Source organism: Phoca vitulina, unplaced genomic scaffold (genome assembly GCF_004348235.1).
Source record: "Phoca vitulina isolate PV1807 unplaced genomic scaffold, GSC_HSeal_1.0 scaffold7, whole genome shotgun sequence".
Taxonomy (NCBI): domain Eukaryota; kingdom Metazoa; phylum Chordata; class Mammalia; order Carnivora; family Phocidae; genus Phoca; species Phoca vitulina.
This window is the reverse complement of record NW_022589710.1, coordinates 35,496,722-35,518,741: the sequence shown is the minus strand read 5'-3', so window position 1 is coordinate 35,518,741 and position 22,020 is coordinate 35,496,722. Positions and strand designations below refer to the sequence as shown.

Genomic DNA, 22,020 nt, shown 5'->3' with positions numbered 1-22,020 from the left:
GATCCCAGGGTCCTGGGATTGAACCCTGTGTTGGGCTCCCTGCTCAGTGGGGAGCCTGCCTCTCCTGTTCCCTCTGCCCTCCCCCCTGCTTGTTCTCCCTCTCTCTCTTTCTCTCACAAATAAATAAATAAAGACTTAAAAAAAATAAAACCTGGACTATAAATCAGAAGTGGCTACCAGTGATAAAGAAAGATTTAATGGAAGTAAATCTACCATTTTGGATGTGGTTTTTAGGCCATTTTTAAATCTTGGAAATCTTTTGAAAATCTGACCAAAGCAACTGGATCTTTTCCCAAATTGGACTCACCATACAAAATTGTTGCAGAAAAGTCAGGGGATTTGCAGGACTGCCTCCCCCAGCTCCCCCATCCATGGGTAGCTCAATTTTAAATTCATGATTTAACTGTATAGTTAAACTGGTCCATTCATTGAATCTTTCAACCATTCATTCATGAGCTAGGCTCTAGGCATTGTAGGAAGCTCTGATTTTTAACTCTCTCCTGACAGTAATAATCTTACTCAAACAAATTCAAGAGCCCATTTTCATATTGAAATAAAAGGCATAACTTATATACTGTATGTCTCTAACTTAGGCTTTTTATAGGTTTAGGACTTACTTTCTGCGCCCCAAGAGATAACAGCAACTACCTAGTTTATCATCCATATTCCTCTTGCTTCACTACAGCTTTTAAAAATTTCCCTTTAGCCATCCATTTCCATCCCTTATAGGTATAGTCGTATCATCTTCTGTTGTCTTTCCTCCTAAATCTTTATTCGTAAACATTTCTTTGTGCTTCCATATAGCCATCATCTTTTTTTTTTTTTTTTTTTAAGATTTTATTTATTTACTTGAGAGAGAGCACGAGAGAGAGAGATCACTAGCAGGAGGGGAGGGTAGAGGGAGGAGCAGACTCCTGGCTGAGCAGGGAGCCTGATGTGGGGCTCGATCTCAGGACCCTGGGATCATGACCTGAGCCGAAGGCAGACGCTTAACCGACTGAGCCACCCAGGCGCCCTAGCCATCATCATTAATGCTGCACAGTATTCTAGTAAGTTGATGTACCTCTTAAATGTTGGACATAAAGGTTATTTCCAATTTTACACTTTTTGGAGAATGTTACAAATGACTGCTTTAAGTAGTTTTTTCAGACTTGTCTTGGATTAGTTTTTTTAGAATAGATTCTTAAGGATGGGAGCAATGATTCATTCATTCGTGACATTTTTATTAAGCACCTAGTATGTTCCCGACTGGTTCAAAAGCTTGGCCATTTCCATGACACTTGATATGCTTTGACAGTCTTTCCAAATTTGCTATAGAACTATTTAACCAATTGAGTCAGCTCTTCATTGTCTGTCTAGCCCAATAGATCTGTGCTTCCTCATTACTCATCTGGATGAATATTTAGAAGTAAGCTAAATAAAGCATTATAAGGAAGGCACATCTGAAGAAATGGCAGTGTGTGGCTGAGTGAGAAGAGCATGCCTTTAGAACTACTTGCTGTGTGGATAATTTACACAACTTGACATTCTTTTGATGTGATAATTGAGAGATGAAGCTTTGACCAAATCAGAGGTTTAGATCACTGTACAGACTTAAACATCTTAAGTTAAATAACTTCGATTAATTTAAATCACTCAGAAAACTTCAACTTGAAATTTTTAAAAAGCAAAACCAAAATACACAGTTTTGTAAATGTGTCCAAATTTTTATTTTGTGAGCATTTATTGGTTACCTTGTACGTGCTAGGAAAACAGATGTGAATGTGACATTGCATATTCTTAATTAGTAGGGAGAGACAGGCAAATATGTAAACAAATACTTGCTGCAGCACACCGTGAGCTCTGTAAGAGGGTTTACACAACCAGGAGTATCCGGGAGCAGAACTTTCCATGTCCTTTTATCCAGCTTTCTTACTATACAGGAACCCCACCCCGCCTTTTTAAGTTTCATGGTTTACTTTTACATCTTGGGAGAGGAAAGAACATTGTAAGAGAGTACGGTAAATACAAATGATTTAGTTGGAATGAAAACTCAGTTTTGAAATATATGTATAGTTTCAAAAGCAAGTAACTAAAGGACTTTTTCCCTTTTGATTACAGTGTGGCTGGCTGGTTGAAGAGAAGTCACGGGTTGATGGTTTTCTGAAAAGTCACTAGTTTCTTTGTAAACGGAATTTCTGATAATCATTGGAAGGGACAAAAATAACATAATAGACCTGTGCATGCTGTCATTAGTCATGGCAAAAGTATTCTAATATAATGATTTTTTTTTTTCCAGTCACCTGAGCTAAAGTAGAGCAAAAGCAGTAGTCTACCTACTTTTCTGGAACACTGTGGTAGAGCCTGACAGCATGGGTTCAGTTGTAACTGCTGGTTACTAAGTGTCACCTCAGATCTTAACAACACCTGTGCTTCCAGTTCCTCAGTGGTAAATTGGAGATCATGATAGTATCCACTTCATAGGGCTGTAGAATCCAATAGATACTGCTCTGTGTGCATCTTAGTCAATCTCAGAGTAGCATTTACTGCTGTTGACCTCTTTGTCCCTCTTAATATACTGTTCCTCTTAGCTCCTGAGACCCCAAACTCTAGTTCTTTTCTTCTCCTACCTTCTACTCCTTTTCATTTGTGTTGTTTGTTCTTTTTCTGTCTGATTTCTAAATGTCAGATGCCTGTGGGTCCTTTCCTTTCTTCCTTTTTACTCTTTTCCAAGGTGATCCATTAATCTCATGGCTTTAAAATCATCTATACGCCAAGGAGTCCTTAAATGTCTCTAGTCCTGACCTGTCCAGCTCTCAGGTCCAGATTCATATGTCTGATTACCTCCTGGATATTGCTTCTTTAACACATTCCAACCTCTGGATCTCGCCCCCAAACAAGTAAACAAAGAAAGCTTTCCCTATCCCAGCCATCTCCGAGGGTAAATGGCCTTACATCTGTGACTCATCCTTGATTCTTTCCTTTTCTTTACCCCATGTGTATCCAGGCCAGCAGCAGATAATACTTCCAGAGTAGATTTGGAATCAATCTACTTCTGTCTCCTCTGCCACTATCCCGGTCCCAGTCATCATCGTTGCTCGCCACCTCCGTAGGCTTCTAAGTTGTCCCCTCCCTGTCTGTCCAATACAGAGAACCACCAGAATGTTTTTTTTTTTAAAGCAAAAATAAAATCCTGTCTCATTTCTGTTTAAGATCAACTAATGGCTTCCTGTGACACATAAAATAAAATCGAATCTCTCCTTTTCATAGCTTACACAACTGGGCTCAGTTTCCTTAGTGAGAAAATTAGGGTACTTGTGAATTTAACTAAAATATAAGCTCCTGGAGGGCACGGACTTTTTTCTGCTTTGTTCATTGTTATTTTCCCAGTGCCTGGAATAGTGTGTGAATATAATGAGCATTTAATAAATACGTGTTAAATGAATAAACACATACAGATTATATGGTACCCCAAAAGCCTTTCTTCTTTCCTCTTTCAGAATAGCATATTATACTTTGTATTTTCTGCATTATGTAGAAAGTCCAGCAAACGCTTCTGGTTCAGTCTCCTTTCTTTTCCCTTCTTGCCTTCTATAATTTACCCCCTGCTCCCCCCCCACCCCCGTTTTACTCTTCATATCTGAGGACATATTTGGGTCACTGGGAGCGGATAGATGACTACATAGGACGAGAAACAGAATAGAAATTGAGAAGGAACCCTGAGAATAGTAGCAACCACATTTTAAAAATAAGCATTTTCTGCAGAAATCTTTGAATATATTCAAAAATATTAGAATAGAATAATTAATCCTCATCTCTTCATTGCCCAATTTCAATGGTTAAATCAACTCCTGGCCATCCTTTGAGCAACCAGCATTTAATCTGGAAATTGCATATGGTAAAGAAATACCTAATTAGTTTATAGAGGTTTGTATCACAGATACATCTTATCCTGGGCATCATTACTATTTTTTTAAAGTTTATTTATTTTTAAGTACTCTTTATACCCAATGTGTGGCTTGAACTCATGACCCCAAGATCAAGAGTTGCATGCTCTTCTGACTGAGCCAGCCAGGCACGCTGGTAGTTTGTAAACCAACTGAGAACAGATTAGGTATGATTTCAAGGGTGTTAGGTTCAGAAATATCTTTTCTGATTTGCTTTTTGTAAATGTCTGAAATTTTACCATTAGTTTGACTGTAAATTTGCAAATTGTGAATAAACCTGAGAAGGGAAATACATAAAGCCCATTAGCAGTTATTTATATCTTAGTGTAAATTGGTTAATTAGCCGCACGCTTGACCGGTAAGTAGAGCAGGCTTTGATGGGAGGTCTAAAATCAAAGGGACCTGGCATGGGGATGGCCATCTAAGGACAAGGAGTACTATTCAAGAGGGCAGGAGGTGCAGCTCTGCCACTTTCCAGCTTTGCCTAGAGGTGGTCCTGGCCTTGAAGCCTGTAGAAAGAGCTCCCCGTTCCAGTTTGGTGGTGTTCCTGTCATCTGTCATCTGGGTTCCCTTTGGCTGGCTGCAAACCTTGTGTAAGGTTGCCCAGGAGGTGCTTCCAGCTAACTCTGCTGCTTGTTTATTTTTAGGTATCTTGCAATATATTCAGAACTCTCCCTCCTAGTGACAGCAATGAATTTGATCCAGAAGAAGATGAACCTACCCTTGAGGCATCCTGGCCACACTTACAGGTACTTCGAACTACCATTTGTTATAAAAGAAAGCTCCATTAACTCATTAGCTGATTAGCATGGGAATTCCTTGAAGGCCTTTATTCACCCAGAAATCAAATTAGAGTATATTAATGGAAAGCTAGAGAATGCTCTCTGTGTTTCTTCTCTTGGTAATTAGAATGCCAAAAGAATAAAATAATAAGTTGTGGTGTAATGCTTTAGTGTGGTTCCTCCCAGGTTGTGGGTCCAGCCAGCAGTTCTTGCTTTTTGATTAGAGCTTCTATGTGATCCTGCCTGCTGGAGCCTCCAACAGGAACTGAACTATTTTCACATTAATATTAGTTGGATGTGATTAGGTCATAGAGTTTATATCTCATTTTCATCAGCAGGTACCCTGGGGATTGAATGCCTGTCTTCATGATAGCCACAAATGTGTTTCTGCAGCCTGGAAGGGCAAAAACAAATTGCAAGAGTTATTTCATAGTGTTGTAAGGAAGAGCAAGAGCTGATAGGAAGCTTGTGTGAAAGCCAGCTTTGTTCTCTTGCACTGGGAAGGCCATGTTTTCTAGTCATGCGCATGTGCCGGCACAGATCAGAGCCATCCCTGTATCTCCTTTGCCAGCACCGGGCCCATCTGTACTCTCTTTACTTACCCACGCCGGTCATTTTCCATCTTCCCTTCCTGGCCGCTCGCGCTGCAGGCCAGCATTTCTCCAAGGAAGAGAACAAGGAACTGTGAATGTCATGCGCCCCCAAGCTATCTTTCCATTGAGTTAGAATGTCCTCAGAGGCTGGATGACAACCAGCCAGGAGGGAAGGGGTGGTAGAGAGGGACTAAAACCTTGTACACTTTCAGCCAGAGGCAGAAGCCATTGCATCTTTGACGTGTGCTCACGACTACTTGTTGACTTTTGAAAGAGCAGAAAACTGTACCTCAGCGAGACGAAGCCTAGAAGGTGTCTAAAAGTTTCTTTTTTCCCCACTTCAGAATTTCTGACATCAATTTGCAACTTTCCCTGTCCTGCTTTGGCAACTCAAGGTTGCTACGGATACACATGTATGCTGTTTCCCTAGTTATAGAGAGAGCTTTCTGGGCCTCTGTTTCCTCAGCTCTTAGCCGGGCGTGTTATACATATGTATTCCTGCTGCCAATGCCAAGATTGAGTAAATTAGTTAAAATGCTGTGGCTGATTTCCTATTTTAGCTGCTTGATTTTTTTTTTTTAAGGTGTCAGACATACTATCTGCAGTCTAAGAAATTTGGAAAATTATTTGTGCTTTTCATGGTGTATCCCAGATTGTGACAAAAATTAAAATAAAAAAAATCTTTCTTTTGAATAGGTGGACTTCTTGTCATGCCTTATTCCTAATGTTTGGCACCAGTTCATAAAGTGCAGTGTAGTCTGGAAGAAAAAAAAATTTTTTTTTTAAAGATTTATTTATTTGACAGAGAGAGACACAGCGAGAGAGGGAACACAAGCAGGGGGAGTGGGAGAGGGAGAAGCAGGCTTCCCGCGGAGCAGGGAGCCCGACGCGGGGCTCGATCCCAGGATCCCAGGACCTGGGATCATGACCCGAGCCGAAGGCAGACACTTAACGCCTGAGCCACCCAGGCGCCCCTAGTCTGGAAGAAATTTTAAAAAACAAAACAAACAAGATAATCTCAGGAAAGTCCCACATCTTATGGTGGAAAAGACAGGAAGAAAGCTGTCTTCAAAGCTTCAACTTGTCTTCTCTACATCCCAGAGACAGTAGACTACTCTTGCCATTTGCAGGAACTTTTTGAATGCTCTAAATCATGATCACCAGAGATATAAATTTCCTCTAAAGCACAGTAAAGTTGAATTGAGTATTTCAGTTAATCCTTCCTAAGCTTAATGACTCTATAAAATACAGACCAAATTAGCTTCTAAAGCTATAAAGCTAAATGCTGTCACCAAAAATCTCTAGCTTACACTGTGTCATTCCTACAGGAGCAATAACTGTTAGTTCACCTGAAACTCTGAAACCAAAGTGACAATGAGGAGCGATGATGAGACCTCTACCCTTATGATGTAAAGTCCCACAAACTGTATTCCAAAACGGTCTGGCTTTATCTGTGTTGACACCCTGTTCAAGCCTATAATCCTCTGATCCCTGCTTTAGCTTAGGGGGAAATATGACTTAGACTGGATCAGGTAAAGGAAACCTACTTTTAAAATTCATAAATTAACCGTCATTTGTAATAAAGGTCAAGTCAGTAGGCACACTGTTGCCTTCAACTATTCCTTTCTGGAGGTCTTTGTACTCAAGATTCCTGTGTTTCTCTTATGTATTCTGACTCTACAAATTGGTCACCTTTCCATTTTCACTGATAGGTGGTTTTAGTACTGACAAGAGCACTCACTGAGCATTCAGGAAATCTTAGCTGTTCATGACAGGTCATTCATGTTATAGTGAGTTATTACTAAATTTAACATTTTACTTTTTAATTGAGCCAACAATATTTTTCTGACCAAAACATAGCACCTTTTCACTTTTTATTAACTCCAGCATTAACAGTGTGCTTCTTCTTCTGGATCACATTTTTACAAGGACGCACAGTGTTTATTACCAAATATCTGATAATAGTACAGAACAACAAAATTGCATTGAGACGTGGTTATTGGGTGATGGGTTAGGCAATGAACCTAGCCAGTTGACTGTTTCTACACACCTCTTGTCTGATTTAAGTTTGTGGCCATACAAAACTACTCCTAACAAATCATGGATCTTTGGAGATATTTAAAAATAGAAAAAGGTTTGGGGTGCCTGGGTGGCTCAGTCGGTTAAGTCTGACTCTTGATTTCCGCTCAGGTCATCATCTCGGGGTCATGAGATCGAGCCCTGAGCTCCGAGTCTCAGGCTCCCTGCTCAGCGGGAAATCTGCTGGAGATTCTATCTCTCCCTCTGCCCCTCCCCTTACTCTCTCTCTCAAATAAATAAGTAAATCTTTAAGAAAAATAGAAAAAAGATTAAATGCACAAATTTTTAGTTTAAATATATCAGAAGTTCTACTGTATGTGTGTTATTTGATATTTTCTGTTATCTGTATTGGTATCTTTTAAACTGTATTCCATAGTTACCATGGTTATTCTTTGTGTATTTTCTGTATTTGGGTCTGTAGTTCCAGTAGAATGTGATTTTGCAGGACTTCATTTACAATCGGGATTGTTTTTAGTGCTTTACACTTGAGACTGAAAAACAGAAATGCTAAAGTCTTTTTAACTCATGTTCCTTGGAGAGTTCACTTATGTGATCTTGAAAAGTAAATTATTCTCTCAGTCCTCAGTCTGTCTTTCCCTTTAGAAATTCAAGGGAGATTTTTGATTCTGAGGTAAAAATCTGTCTCGTAAGTGTAGAGAACATTTATACTTATTAGTAAATGTGTCTAAAGTGTTTCCACCAAACTGTTTTAAACTGTAACTGCTTTCAAGGGACCAGAGGGAAGAGAGCACTTTGCCAGTCCTGCTAGAAAGCCCTGCCAGCTCACAAGTCAGGCCTGCAAGATGAGAATCTCTCCACTTTGTGGGAATTAAACCCCCTTTTATGGGTTGTTTGAATAAGGCTGACATTCTATTTGTAAAAGAAAGAGTTGAAAAATTAGTGTATTGAAAAAACAATTCTTCTAGAGGGTGTTGGGGGCTCAGTCATGTTTCATGCCTAGAATTACAGCTTGACAATGTTCAGATCCTTGGGCAAGAAGTTTTTCTGAATTCCGAGTTTCAAAGAGAAAAATGGCTTTTTACTTTGAAGTAAACTCCTAATGTGAATACCTAAGTGTTAAGTTACAGTCTGAAGTCATAAGGTTACTGTTTGATGCATTTAGGTTAGTGGTAACACAGACCCTTGGGGGACCCTGAGACCTGATTTTCAGGCCTGCAAAATCAGAACAGTTTTATAAGAATACTATGCTATTGGCTGGTTTCACTGTGTTGACATTGGAACGGATGGTTGTAAAAGCATTGGTGGTTGAAATTGCTGCTGCTTTAGCACAGATCAAGACGGTTGTGGCAAATTGGCTTTGTGAGCATATGTTTTACTGCCAAGCGCTGACAAAAAAAAAAAACAACGCCAATTTCAAATAAAAATGTTCTTGGAAAACCAGCAAAAATTATGAAATTAAATATTATTAAATCTTGACCTTTCAGTACACATTTAAAAAAATATTCTTCGTGGCAAAGCGGGAAACGGAAGTATGCACAAAGCCCAGTGACTGCATACTGAAGTATACTGATTTGTCTTGTGCTAAAGCATTTATGTGATTGTTTGAGCTACGAGCTGAACTAGCTGGTTTTTCATGAAATCCCATTTTTACTGGAAGGAATGTCTGACAAACTGTACTTCCATCTTGGGTATTTGGTGGATGTTTTCTTAAAAATAGACAAAGAAAACAGTTGTTGCCACTGAAAATTAGAGCATTCAAGCAAAATTTAGAATTAGAATTTTGGGAAACTTTTATCTTTCTGCTGTCACCTTGAACTTTATCGCTTATCAAAACTTAGACTTTTTGATAAAATTGGAGATATTAAGGAATAGGACTTTTGATACTGTATAATAAAACTTGTGAGCATTTGAAAAATCTGCATAACTCGGTGAACCAGTATTTTCCAATTGGTCAGTGAATGATGTTAGGAAACCATGCATAGGTAAAAATCCATTCACAGTGCAAGACAGACAATTGGAATTTAGTATAACAGAGTATGAAAAATTCATTGATTTTGGCTTCAGATTCTGCATTGCAACTCCAATTTAAGAAACTCAAGTTTTGGTGTAGTATCAAAGAAGAATCTCCACAATTATGTGAAAAGACTATGAAAATGCTCATCCTTTTTCATACTATTAGATCCGCATGAGGCTTGATGCTTTATATGCTTCAACCAAAACAGTGTATCGCAACTGGTTGAATACGGAAGCAGTTTTCTAATATTCAATTAAAGAGATTTTTCACAAAGAAAAAAATAATGCTTCTCAGTAATTCTTTTTGGAAAATAAAGTTATTTCCCACATTAACTTCTGTTAATGTGTAATATATTTTATTGCTTTAAAATGAAATAACAAATATGTATTTTAAATTTTCTGTTTGTATTTCTGACTTTACATATATATGTATTTTCATATATATATATATATATATCATATAAGCAAAAGCTTTGGACTCTTCAACCATTTTTAAATGTAAAGGCGCAAGACTGAAAAGTTTGAGAATGCTGTTTTAGGCAATAGTGATAATGGTGATATGTGTTAGTCTGCTATGCATAGTGCTTTATATATATTATCACATTTAATCTTAGGGATTATCATCCCCATTATTTAGTTGAAGAAACAGACTTTTAGAGAAATGAACTTGCCTATGGTTACGCAGTTAGTAAGGGACAGAGCTGGACTTCCAACCTGGTGCCTGTCTCTTGTTAAAAGTTCTGTTTTTTATATACTGTTGTATACTCTACCAGGATCTAATGTATACTTTAACATAGATTTATTTTGCAAAGAGCATAAACAATGATCTTCTGCTGTTTATCAGAACAGTTATTTGAGATTGACTCTACAGATGAGGATATTTTTATTCCTTGCAGATGAGCGTATTCTGCTAAACTATAATATATTGCTTAGAGGAGTGTAAATTGCCATAAGTTTTCTGGAAGGAAATTTAGCAGTGAGTGTTGAAAATCCTGAAATGTTTGGATGTGTTTTGCTCTAACAATTCCACTTGTAGAAATATTTCCTCATGAAATAATCGAGGAAATGCACCCTGATGTATATTACATAATATACATTGTGGCATAATTTGATAGAGAAGTAATTCAGAAACTGTTTAGATGTCCAAGCATAGGAGATTGGTTAAATTGATTATGACTAATGGAATTAATCATTATAAATTATGTATAATGGACTACTTGTAGCTACTAAGAACGATGGCTTAGATATTATTGATATAAATTGTATACAATATATTGTTTAGATGGTAAAAGCAGTTTGAAAACTATATAAAAATATATTTATAGTTCATTGATATGTGGTAGAAATATAGAGAAAAATGAGGAGGTTTATACATTAAATTGTTGGCAGTGGTTATCTCTAAATGGTGAGGCTATGGGAGATTTTTATTTGCTTTGTTTGGCTGTTATTTTCAGATTTTTAATTTAAAAAGTTAAAAAATGTAATAGCAACCATGAGCCACAAGAAGGGCTAGCATAGCTTGTAATTGATATTAAAACTCAGTTTTCTAAGCCCTGTCAGTTTTAGTGTTATAGGCTTTTTATGGTTTTTGATAAGTGAATTATAATTTGAAATTAACTATAATCTGTTTGTTGCAGCTTGTATATGAATTTTTCATACGATTTTTGGAAAGCCAAGAATTCCAACCCAGCATTGCCAAAAAATACATAGATCAGAAATTTGTATTACAGGTAAGCAAAGTTTTATGGTTGCATGCATTCGTTATTCAGTTGATAACACTTTACCTTATTTTCTCTTGATTGTTTAAAAATCTTTCAGTGGCAGGGCGCCTGGGTGGCTCAGATGGTTAAGTGTCTGCCTTCAGCTCAGGTCATGATCCCAGGGTCCTGGGATCGAGTCCCACATCGGGCTCCCTGCTCCTTGGGAGCCTGCTTCTCCCTCTGCTTCTCTCTCTCTCTCTCTCTGTCTCTCATGAATAAATAAATAAAATCTTAAAAAAAATAAAAATAAAAATCTTTCAGTGGCAGTCATATCACCTTTTAAGCAAATACTGCATATATAAGTTAGTTTCCGTTATTGCCCGTTAAAAGTAATAGGTATTTCTTTAATTTATTGTTTAGTTTATCGCTGGAAATTAATTTCATTTCAAACAACAAGGAATGCTAATGCCTAAATCCCTGCAGTTTTCTTTCTTAAAATTTAATTATAAAGGAATTTCATTTATAGGACCTCTCGTTGGTGTGAATCTTTGTGTAGCTTGAAAACTTCTATTTGCATAAGGATTCTTAAGTAACTATTGCACAGATCTGTTAAAACTGAAAAAGCATGGTCTAGAGCATAAATAACCTTCAACAAATAATCAAAGTCACATACTGGTGAGCTTTCACAGCTGGGAAACAGCACTGCTTCCTTAACACCTTAAAATTCCTTTAAAGTGATTAATTCTCACCTATCTGTTTGGAACTTCTCAGGGTGTGTATTCTTCTTGATTTGCCATTTTACATTTTGTAACTGTAGACCACATCTTCCTTTTTACCTGGGACTTGGGAATGTTTATGACATTGAATTTTTAGGTAACATCTTCATGCTCTTGTTGTTGACATTCATCTATAAAAGTGGGTACTTGAGCCAACTGGTGTATGGACTATTGTAGCTCCTTTCTAAGTGATTAATGAGCACCTCATGTCGAAAAGAATAAATACCTATCTCCTAGTGAGCCAGTAAGCAGAACTTCAAATTTAAAACATTATTTTGGTGGGAAGTTGATCCTCCTTTACCTTACCTGGATAAAGGTTGGTAGCCTTTGTGACGACTCATTTCCCCTCCTTAATTCAATTAATAAATTTAGAATTTTGGATATATTAGGTAGAGAGGCTTTGGAAAAGTGAGGTTTTAGAAAAGAGGCTTTGGAAAAAGAGACGTAGGTAAATAGGTGGATACATGGAGCATTGGGTAAATAGGTCGACTGATCCAGATTCTTATACCAAGGAGGCAAAATGCATTTCAGACAGAAAGGCAACATGTGACAAGTCTGTGTTTTCTATTGGAAAGTCCTTGCATTTATATAGCACTGTATAATTGTCAGAGCATCTTTACATGCATTATTTACTTTGTACCATAATCTAAAACAGACATGGCTAAATTTCAGGCCCATTTGATAGGTGAATAAACTGAGGTCTAGAAACTTTGTCAAGTTTTCCCAAGCACATTTCCTATTCTGATTTTCTGTCCATTATGTCGTGATGCCTCTTTGTGATTCCCCTCACTATAAACTTGGAATGACTTCAAGGCAGGAATAGCCCTCACTTCTCAACACTAATGAAATACTAAGGTTCCCTTATATTTATGGTAAATCAAAATACCCAAGAGGATCAGATAGTGAAGCCTATGTTTAGTTTACATGGAAACAATAAGAACAGGGATCTTACGATGAAGCGTTTTCTTTACATGAAAAGCATGCAGGGCCCAACTCACTGTGTTCTTCGTGGTAGATGGGTACTGATGATAATAAAGCTCATAAGATTAAAACATCAGAGAAACCCAGACTTGAAAGGGATGTTTTGGGTTGTCTGTTCTAGTTCTGTGAGTTAGTCTCCTTTGAGACCCAAGAAGGAGTGACTCCCATTTACTCTTTTTTCGTGAAGAAGGACCATATACCTGGGCAGATTGTCCTGATTTTGTTAGAAAGTTCTTTATGTTGAACCTCTCTATACCTTGTAGCCTTTGGCCTTATTTCCCCAGACTAAGTCCTTTAGTATTAACTAGCTTGGACATAACGTTTTAGGTCTTAGAACACAGCGCTTGTGTTTACCTCTTGGCTTTTTTTCCTAGGAACAGGAGTAGCAGCTCAAATGCTTGTAGGCTCATTTATGACAAGTTGGTGACCAGGTGTCAGACACTAGGAGGTGGACAGGTTTCTATTAAAGGGAGCTTTGGCTGCCCCTCTTCTTTCAGTTATTGTTAGACTTTTTTTCCCCTCAAGAGAAACAAATCCAGATTTTTATGTGAAATGTTCTGATGAACCAACCCGATTTGCCTTCGGATCTAGCTTAGCAGCTGTCAGTGTGCATTCTCTGCTCTAGACTGCGTCCTTACTTCTGTCAATCCTGTCTCATTTGTCCGTTTTGAAAGTCTTCAACATGTGTCCATTTGTCTTTAAAAATGATGTCTATGTCTGAACATAGTGCCCTGAGCCTGGTCGGTCCAGCACAGCCTAGAATTGGGTTCCCCATTCCCTTGTGTGGGTCTCTTAAAAGGGAAGTCTCATTAACTATTCTTGCTGCTCCGTGGCACTATTAACTTGTGTTAAGTTTGTGGCCTTTAACTGATTTCTAACTTAGCTTTGTGCATGATGTTGTAAAGCCGTGTTTTCCTTTGTTTTTGTTCATTGTACAGTTTGCCTTTTAATCTAAGTGTAGGGTTTGACATATATTCCTGCAGAATATAATTTCTTTCCAGCCTTTTGAAGTCTTTCTGGATCTTGAGTCGGTCATCCACTGTATTCATTGTGCCTTCCGTCTTTATCACATCTGTGACTTTCTTAACTGTGCTAGTAGCTCTTGGCTTCGTCTCAGATCATTGGTTAAAATTGTTAGAATAGCCAGCACTGGTGACAGAGGCCTTTCGCATGTCTTTAGCAACTTTCCTCCGTTTTAGCACAGGTTCATTAATCAGCAGTCTTTGGATTCCATCCTTGAACCTGTTACAAATTTACTCTAGAATAGCATCATCCTTCTTACTTTTTAAAATTTTGCTCAGGGTGCCTGGGTGGCGCAGTCAGTTGAGCGTCTGACTCTGGTTTCTGCTCAGGTTGTGATCTCAGGGTTGTGAGATCGAGCCCTGCGTTGGGCTCCGTGCTCAGCGCAGAGTCTGCTTGGACTCTCTCTTCCTCTCCCTCTGCTCCTCGCCCCTAATAAATAAATAAGTCTTTAAAAAAAATGGTTAAAAATTTTTTTGTTGTTGTTCATAAGGAGAGTGTAGACTCTGTCAGATGCTATGGTAGAAGCCAGGACTTTGTCTTTACAGCATCCCCTCATCTATGGGCCTTGGGACTTTATCATAAAAAGAAATGCTGTTCATCTGCCTTGGGACATTAGTGAACTTCTGGGGGCTACTGTTACTTATTGGTAATGTTTCCCCAAGTACTTGCAATCCATGTGATTGATCGTCTGTCTCCGAGTTTCGCCAGAGACAAGAAATCAAGTTTACATAGTGAGTCCGTCTACTTATACTTTATGTTTTCAGCCCTTGCCTCATTTTTATAACCTTTGCATCTTTTACCTTCCCTCTGCTGGGTCTGTTGATGAACTTAACCTTCACACCAGGGCTTCCGGCAGTTCCTGAATCAGTCAGGAAAGGGACAGGCAGGGTATTGGCAAAACCAATAACACCACTGGGTGGTACTTGAATGTAATCATTTGACTAACCAGAGCATTACCTGTCATGTTGGGGATAAACCCTGGGTGCCGATTAGCTGCCATTTTCCAGAATACCCTGTTCATTCATGTTGGTAACCTGTAAAGTTGGTCTCCTGCCCCTTTTCCTACCCTTTAGTCTACTGATGACTTACCTGAGATCCCAGCCCCTTCTGGGAGTGGGGTCTCAATCCCCTAGGTAATTTTCCTGAGCTTCCTTCCTGGGAGATTTGTTTCCAACTTGGGACCTGCTTGGCCTTTTGGAGCTTAAGGCATTGTTGCTGAGATTCTGTCTTGCCCCTCCCCGCCCTCCTTTTCTTCCTGCCGCTGCGCCTTACCTGTCCCTGAGCTGGCAGCCCCTTCGTCTGTGTACCCTGTAGTCAGCTGGTTCATCATTTACACCCCCACTTTCCCCCTGCTTGTCTCTCTCCCCACAGCCTCCCGTGATGCCATCTAGTCCTGGTGTGCTTTGTATTTAAGCCTGTTTTTCTTATGACGTGGGAATCCTCATTCCTTACCCTCTTGCAAATCGGGATGACACTGACCGCATTCTTTTTCTTTGAGCAGATTTTTTATTCTCTGTGGATTCTCAAAAGGAATTTTGGTGATCTCAAACTTAAAACTTTTTTATTTAGTTAGATATAATTTATTCTAGCCATGAGATTTAAACCTTATTTTCTATAGCAGCTAGCTGTATTCATTACAGTCTATTCTGACTCTCATTTCTCCTGTCAGTAAAGACAAAAGCAAAATAAGAATCGAGTTATTTCAACATGATGTAGTGGAAAGAAAGTTAACAAGCTGTGGATTTGCATCCTGACTCCTCTGTGTACTCTAAGTAGTATGTATTATAGGAGCTAAGAATATGTGCTGTGGGGTAAGAAGGAACTGCATTAAAACCCTGGCTTTTCCACCTACTTGGCAATGTGGCTTTCAGCCAATTAATATACTCGCTGTCCAAGCTTGAGTCTCCTCATTTGCAACATGAGGAACAGGAAAATAGGATGTACCGCCAAACTGACCGTTGTTAAATCTGCTTAATTGAGTTGGCACTATGGATACAAAGACAGGCTCCCTCCCCTCACTCGTAAATAAGTACTTGAAAACTTGGGCACATATTTTACTATTCTGAGCCTCAGTGTTTTCTTCTGTACAATGGCCATAATGGTGACCTCTCTTAGAAGTTACAACAAAGTAGGCTTGTTATGATGATAAAATGACATGACTTCTAAAAATGTCTGCTGGTATCATGCATGGATTATAATAGTTGCTCATTAAATACTAATTCCTTTTTTTATACACTCCTCATACTATATTATCTCCCCACATTAGTGGGATATCTTATTTTTCTTGATTCTAATATTAATTTTAAAATCTCCACCTTTTGAAATGAAATGTAAAAGTTTTTGTGAAACTTATAAGAAAATTTTGCAAAGAAGCCTTGAATAAATAACATATTTGTAGATGGGAAATTTGCCATCATAAGGATAGTCATAGAATCTCAAGTTAATTTATACATTTGGTGCAGTTCTAATTAAAATTTCAGTAGTTTAGGCGCACCTGGGTGGCTCAGTTAAGTGTCTGCCTTCAGCTCAGGTCACGATCCCAGGGTCCTGGAATTGAACCCCATGTTGGGCTCCCTGCTTAACAGGAGAGTCTGCTTTTCCCTCCCCCCATTCATGCTCTCTCTTTCTCTCTCTCAAATAAATAAATAAAATCTTAAAAAAAAATTCAGTAGTTTTTTTATTTGAAAATTTCAAAAGTTCATGAAATACAAGACATTTTTGAAAAAGTAATATCCTTTGCCTATTAGATATTAAAACAAATGTTTTAATTTATATAACTATAAAGGTACATGAATGAAAACAGCGTGGCATAGGAATGCCTGGATGGCTCAGTCAGTTAAGGGTCCGACTCTTGATTTTGACTCAGGTCATGATCTCAGGGTCATGAGATTGAGCCCTGTGTTGGGCTCTGTACTGAGCGCAGAGTCTGCTTGAGATTCTCTCTCTGCCTCTCTGTCTCCCTCTGCCCCTCCCCTTACTCATGCTCTCTAAATAAATAAATAAATAAATAAATAAATAAATAAATAAAATCTTAAAAAAAACCAGTGTGGCATGGGTACAGGAGGGAGACTGGAACATAGCAGAGGCTTGGGTGGAAAACACCGTTCTTGGGCACCTGGGTGGCTCAGTCGTTAAGCGTCTGCCTTCAGCTCAGGTCATGATCCCAGGGTCCTGGGATCGAGTCCCACATCGGGCTCCCTCCTCGGCAGGAAGCCTGCTTCTCCCTCTCCCACTCCCCCTGCTTGTGTTCCTGCTCTCGCTATCTCTCTCTCTGTCAAATAAATAAATAAAATCTTTAAAAAAAAAAAAAAAAAAAAAGAAAACACCGTTCTTAGTAAGCCAAAACCCCACAAAAAATGTACCTATACATAGATAAATAGAGATGTGTGTTGTGCATACATATATATTAGATTGGTATAATCCTCTGAGGAGGAAAACTGATAGTGTTCTATCAACTTAAATTCTGTCAACCTGTATTTTATCCACTGAGCAATTCCTTGAGAAGTAGTCAAGTACTACACAAAGATACATGTACAAGGATATTGAATGCATCATTGTTAATAATTATTAGAAAATTGGAAACAATTTAAAAGTTCCTCAGTAGGGGGTTAGTTGAATAAACCATGGACATTTGTATAATGGAATATTCAGATTGTAGAGAATGAGATAGAGCTACACATGATCTATTTTTAAGTGAAACATGCACATTCTGGAACAGTATGATTTTTTTGAATCTGAGTCTTATTTTAGGGAAAAGGAGTGTTTGTATATGCACTAAAAATTTTGGAAGGCAATACACCAAGTGGTTAATTGTCTGGTAGAATGTGATTACATGTGATGATCATCATTTTCTAATTTTTATATTTTTCTATTTTTTACATTTAAAAAATAATGAACATGTATGTCATAATCGGTAAGAATGGTGAGAATATTTAGATTACAAGTACGTTCTCATTTTGTTGCCTGGCATTTTTCATAAACCTCAGCTGATTGTGTGCATTAGCCTTCCTGAGACTGTTTTTGTAAGACTGCACCATTCACTTATACTTCACATTGGTTGTGTTTCCTTCCTTTCGTCACTTGCATATGTCCTTTTAAAAAATCTGAAGTTCATTGGGAAGCTGCCACTGTTTCCTCAAGAGCCCTTTTCAGTACTACTCATTTTCATCCTCATCAGGAAGCAGTACAGATTGGTGGTTAAGTGTATATACACTGGTTTGAATTCAGACTCTGGCATTTCTTTAGTGCATGGCCTTGGGCAGGTTATAGGACTGCGTTGCCTCAGTTTCCTCATCTGGAAAGTAGATACAAAATATCCACAGTATAGTCGTTATTTTGTTGAAAGGCTGTTGTGGAGATTTAATAAGTGAATACATACATAAGCACTTAAAACAATTCCTGACGAGTCAGTGGTCAGTAAATGTTATGTTGCTGCTGTCACTGCTGTTTTGATTAGGATCAGTTCTTGTTTTGAGAATCTTCTTTTGTCATATTTTCTAGGAATAGCCTCAGTCCACGAAGTCATATGGTGTTGGTCTGTCAGCATCTTAACCAGCATGTTAGGAATTTTTTGAAATCTGACTTTTACTATTCTAAAAATCAAAGAAACCCTTTGGACTCTACTTATATGGCTCCTCTCTGGCTATTGACATCTTTTTAGATGTTAAATGTGGTCTCTCCTGTCCTTGGATTCATTTCACCATTGATTTCTTCAAGTGAATGTTTATTAGTGCCAGGAGCATATACTTTTAATAGGTGACAAGCAGGGATAGCACATTCAAATCTTTTTTTTTTAAGATTTTATTTATTTATTTGACAGACACAGCGAGAGAGGGAACACAAAGCAGGGGGAGTGGGAGAGGGAGAAGCAGGCTTCCTGTGGAGCAGGGAGCCTGATGCGGGGCTTGATCCCAGGACCCCGGGATCATGACCTGAGCCAAAGGCAGACGCTTAACGACTGAGTCACCCAGGTGCCCCAGCACGTTCAAATCTTTACAGAGGCCAGACAAGTGGTAGGCAATGAAGTAGTCTCGGTGTGACAGGAAGTGATGGGAAACAGTGGTAACCTAGAGAGATCAAGAGAACCTGGAAATCAGATTTTTGTATGGGCCAGACAAAACTCTCTTTGACTTGTACCAGGGCAGACAAACTCTCTGTGACTTGTACCTTTGAAGAGTCGCAATTTTTTCATTTAAGAATGGTATGACTGACTGACTTGCTTAGATTTCATTGTAATTTTTGTTAAATCTAGATTTACATAACCTTTAGCATTTCGTATGTACTTAATCTAAGTCTTTACACAAGAAAGCTATCAGAGATATATCAAGGATAGTCAGTTGATTACATAGTGCACTCATGTCTATGGTAATGTTGATTTTAGACATAGTAACTGTCTTCTATAGCCGTAAGTATGCAGGCTGGCTTAGGCTTATGGAACGTGTCTCTTCCCAATAAAAATAATTTTCATCTGTGTTAGGACAGTTGGGAAATGGTTTCTTTATGATCTCCGCCCCTGCCTCCCCCACCCCCAAAGATGGGTTGCCAAACCTTGAATTATTTCATTGGGTGTATTATTGTGGCAAGAGTTTAGTAGCATATTTCTAAAGACTGCTTTCAACCACTCTGCAAATCTGAAAAGCAGTCAGTGGTTGCTAAGAGACATACTATTCAAGTGTCCCCATAAACATATGTACTGCTGGAGATTGCAATTTAGCAATTTGTATTTCGCATTTGCAGTTATATTTAGCTGAAAGGTGCCATAATTATCATGCAAATTATGCAAATCGTTTACCCTGTCCTTAAAAGTGACCTTTTATTATTGTGTTTTAAAAACTCAAGACAAACTGGACATGACACAAACCAACTGGTTAAAAAATTTTAAGTTCTAAACTGAAATAAATTTCATGAGACCTTGAATCTCAGCTCTAATACAAAAGCTTTTTTCCAAACGAGTTCCTTGAATATGTCAAAATGTTTACATTTCTCTCTCAGAGTCTATAGCAAATAAAACTTGAGAGAACTTAATTGTTCAGGAATTTTATCAGCTAGCCATTACCAATTAAGAAAGCACCTCTTCACCTCATCCCATTCAATCCAACCTGTAACTTACCAACCTTGGGAAAGGGCTTTAGCGCTGTGGCTCCTGCGTCCAGAGCCAGCTCTGTGGGTGTGCAGCTTGGGCGGTGACACGGGCCCCGTGCCGAGTAGGGCCCTGCTCTTGGTTTCATGCTCTGCTGTTGCTGTCTTGAAATTCTTCAGAGTTTTTGAACAAGGAGCACTGCATTTTCATTTTGCATGGGGCCCCACAAATTATGTAGCTAGTCCCTGCCTGCATCCCACTAAGTGCATCATTATGTAGAATAACCGCTCTTTCTTGAAATGCTGACCAAATTGATTGTCTTAAAATTTTAAATCGCCAGCTTTTGTTGAATCAGTCAAAATGAAAGCTTGAGGGAGGAAAGAATGGACTTCTCTAGTTTGTGGGAAGAATGCCTGAAATTAGGAAGAAAATAAAAGCATGCGACTTGGCAGATTTGTTCATATTTGGAGGACTTTCACCTTTGAAATTTTTATACTGAGTTTCCAGAGGAGTCTTGAAGTCAGAATTGCTAGAAGCTTATAATGTGTAACCTTTTGATCTTTTGTCCCCACTGTGCTTTCTCAGTGTTGCCCGTAGATCAGCTTGTTTGATGTGTTGGTCCTCTTGAGTTGGTCTGATATATTGGAGTCAGGCTGCTGTCGGCTCTTGCTACTTGGTTCTGGGCTGTTTTCTCCGTGTGCAAAGGTGTTTGGAAGGTATCATTTTTCAGCTAATAGTAGAGCTAAAGTTAAAAATAAAGCCAGAAATGTGGAGACCTGATTTTAGTCTGAATGAAAACAACATTTACATGAAAACATGTAGAATACCAATTTCATTGTTTATTTAAGCGTTTCTGATGTTCTTTAAAATCTTTCTTTACATGGAATGGGGCATGGTAGTTGCTTCTTTATCATAGTAGAGGGCAGTTGGGCTTTTTGTTTCAAGCCTTTTGCTCTTAATTTTTTTTTTTTTTTAAAGATTTTTTTTTTTTTTTTAAATTTATTTATTTGAGAGAGAGAGAATGAGAGAGAGCAAGCACATGAGAGGGGGGAGGGTCAGAGGGAGAAGCAGACTCCCTGCCGAGCAGGGAGCCCGATGCGGGACTCGATCCAGGGACTCCAGGATCATGACCTGAGCCGAAGGCAGTCGCTTAACCAACTGAGCCACCCAGGCGCCCGTTCTTAATTTTTAAAAATAGTTTTAATTCGGGCGCCTGGGTGGTGCAGTCAGTTAAGCGTCTGACTCTTGGTTTCAATTCAGGTCATGATCTCAAGGTCGTTAAGATTGATCCCTGCATCAGGCTCTATGCTCAGTGTGGGCTCTGCTTGAGATTCTGTCTCCCTGTCTCTCTGCTCCTTCTGTTCATGCTTTCTCTCTCTCTCTCAAATAAATACATAAATCTTTAAAAAAAAAAAGTTTTTAATTGATAAAGTAATGTCTATTTTAAAAAATACAAATATATTTATATGGTTTATAAAGACAAATAGCAATCTCCTGCCTCAATCCTTCCCCAGCCGAGTCTCACTCCCTAGAGGTAACCACATTCAAGTCTTTTAGCTGTTTGCTTGTATGTGTCTCCGTATCGCCAAAGAACATTCTTATTCTGCTGTTTCTTGATTTTTAAAATCTTTTCCTACTGTAAATCATTATATGCTTCCCTTTCTATCTCCTACCTCTATATCTTAACCATGTAGTTAGTTCTGTCACAAAATCTAATGAAATGAAATTGTAGTGTTGCATTAGTAGGACTGTGTACATGTTGTTTTAGCCGAAGCACATAATTGCATTTCTTCTCTTGTAGAGCTTTTTTTAAAACCCCTGGAATGAATAATTGCCTTATTTTCCACATGCTTGCTTTCCTATGTATGGGTTACTAGCTCACCCCTCAGTTCTTCTCTGAGAGCACCGTACACCTCTTCTCAGTCTGGCCCACACATCAGCCAATCTCAGTTCCATTGTTTTCCTTGGAGGCCTCCTTCATGGAGCTGGAGCCCCATCATCCTGCTCTAGTCAGCACTGGCGGCTTCCCCTAGGCTGTATCCACAGTGGTCGTCCTGGGATGTCCTTTTGCCACTCTTCTGCACTGTGTATTTGCTGGCTTATCTCC

At 38.7% G+C, this 22,020-nt stretch overlaps 1 protein-coding gene across 3 annotated transcripts in view; it reads left to right on the top strand.

Moving 5' to 3' along the window:
* PPP2R5E (protein phosphatase 2 regulatory subunit B'epsilon) overlaps positions 1 to 22,020 on the top strand; it is a 144,403-nt gene that overhangs the window by 96,273 nt on the left and 26,110 nt on the right. For all 3 annotated transcript variants that reach the window (XM_032405269.1, XM_032405270.1, XM_032405271.1), the window contains 2 exons: positions 4,574 to 4,675; positions 10,992 to 11,084. In XM_032405269.1, the coding sequence (XP_032261160.1) occupies positions 4,574 to 4,675; positions 10,992 to 11,084 (195 nt within the window). The remainder of the gene's footprint in view (positions 1 to 4,573; positions 4,676 to 10,991; positions 11,085 to 22,020) is intronic.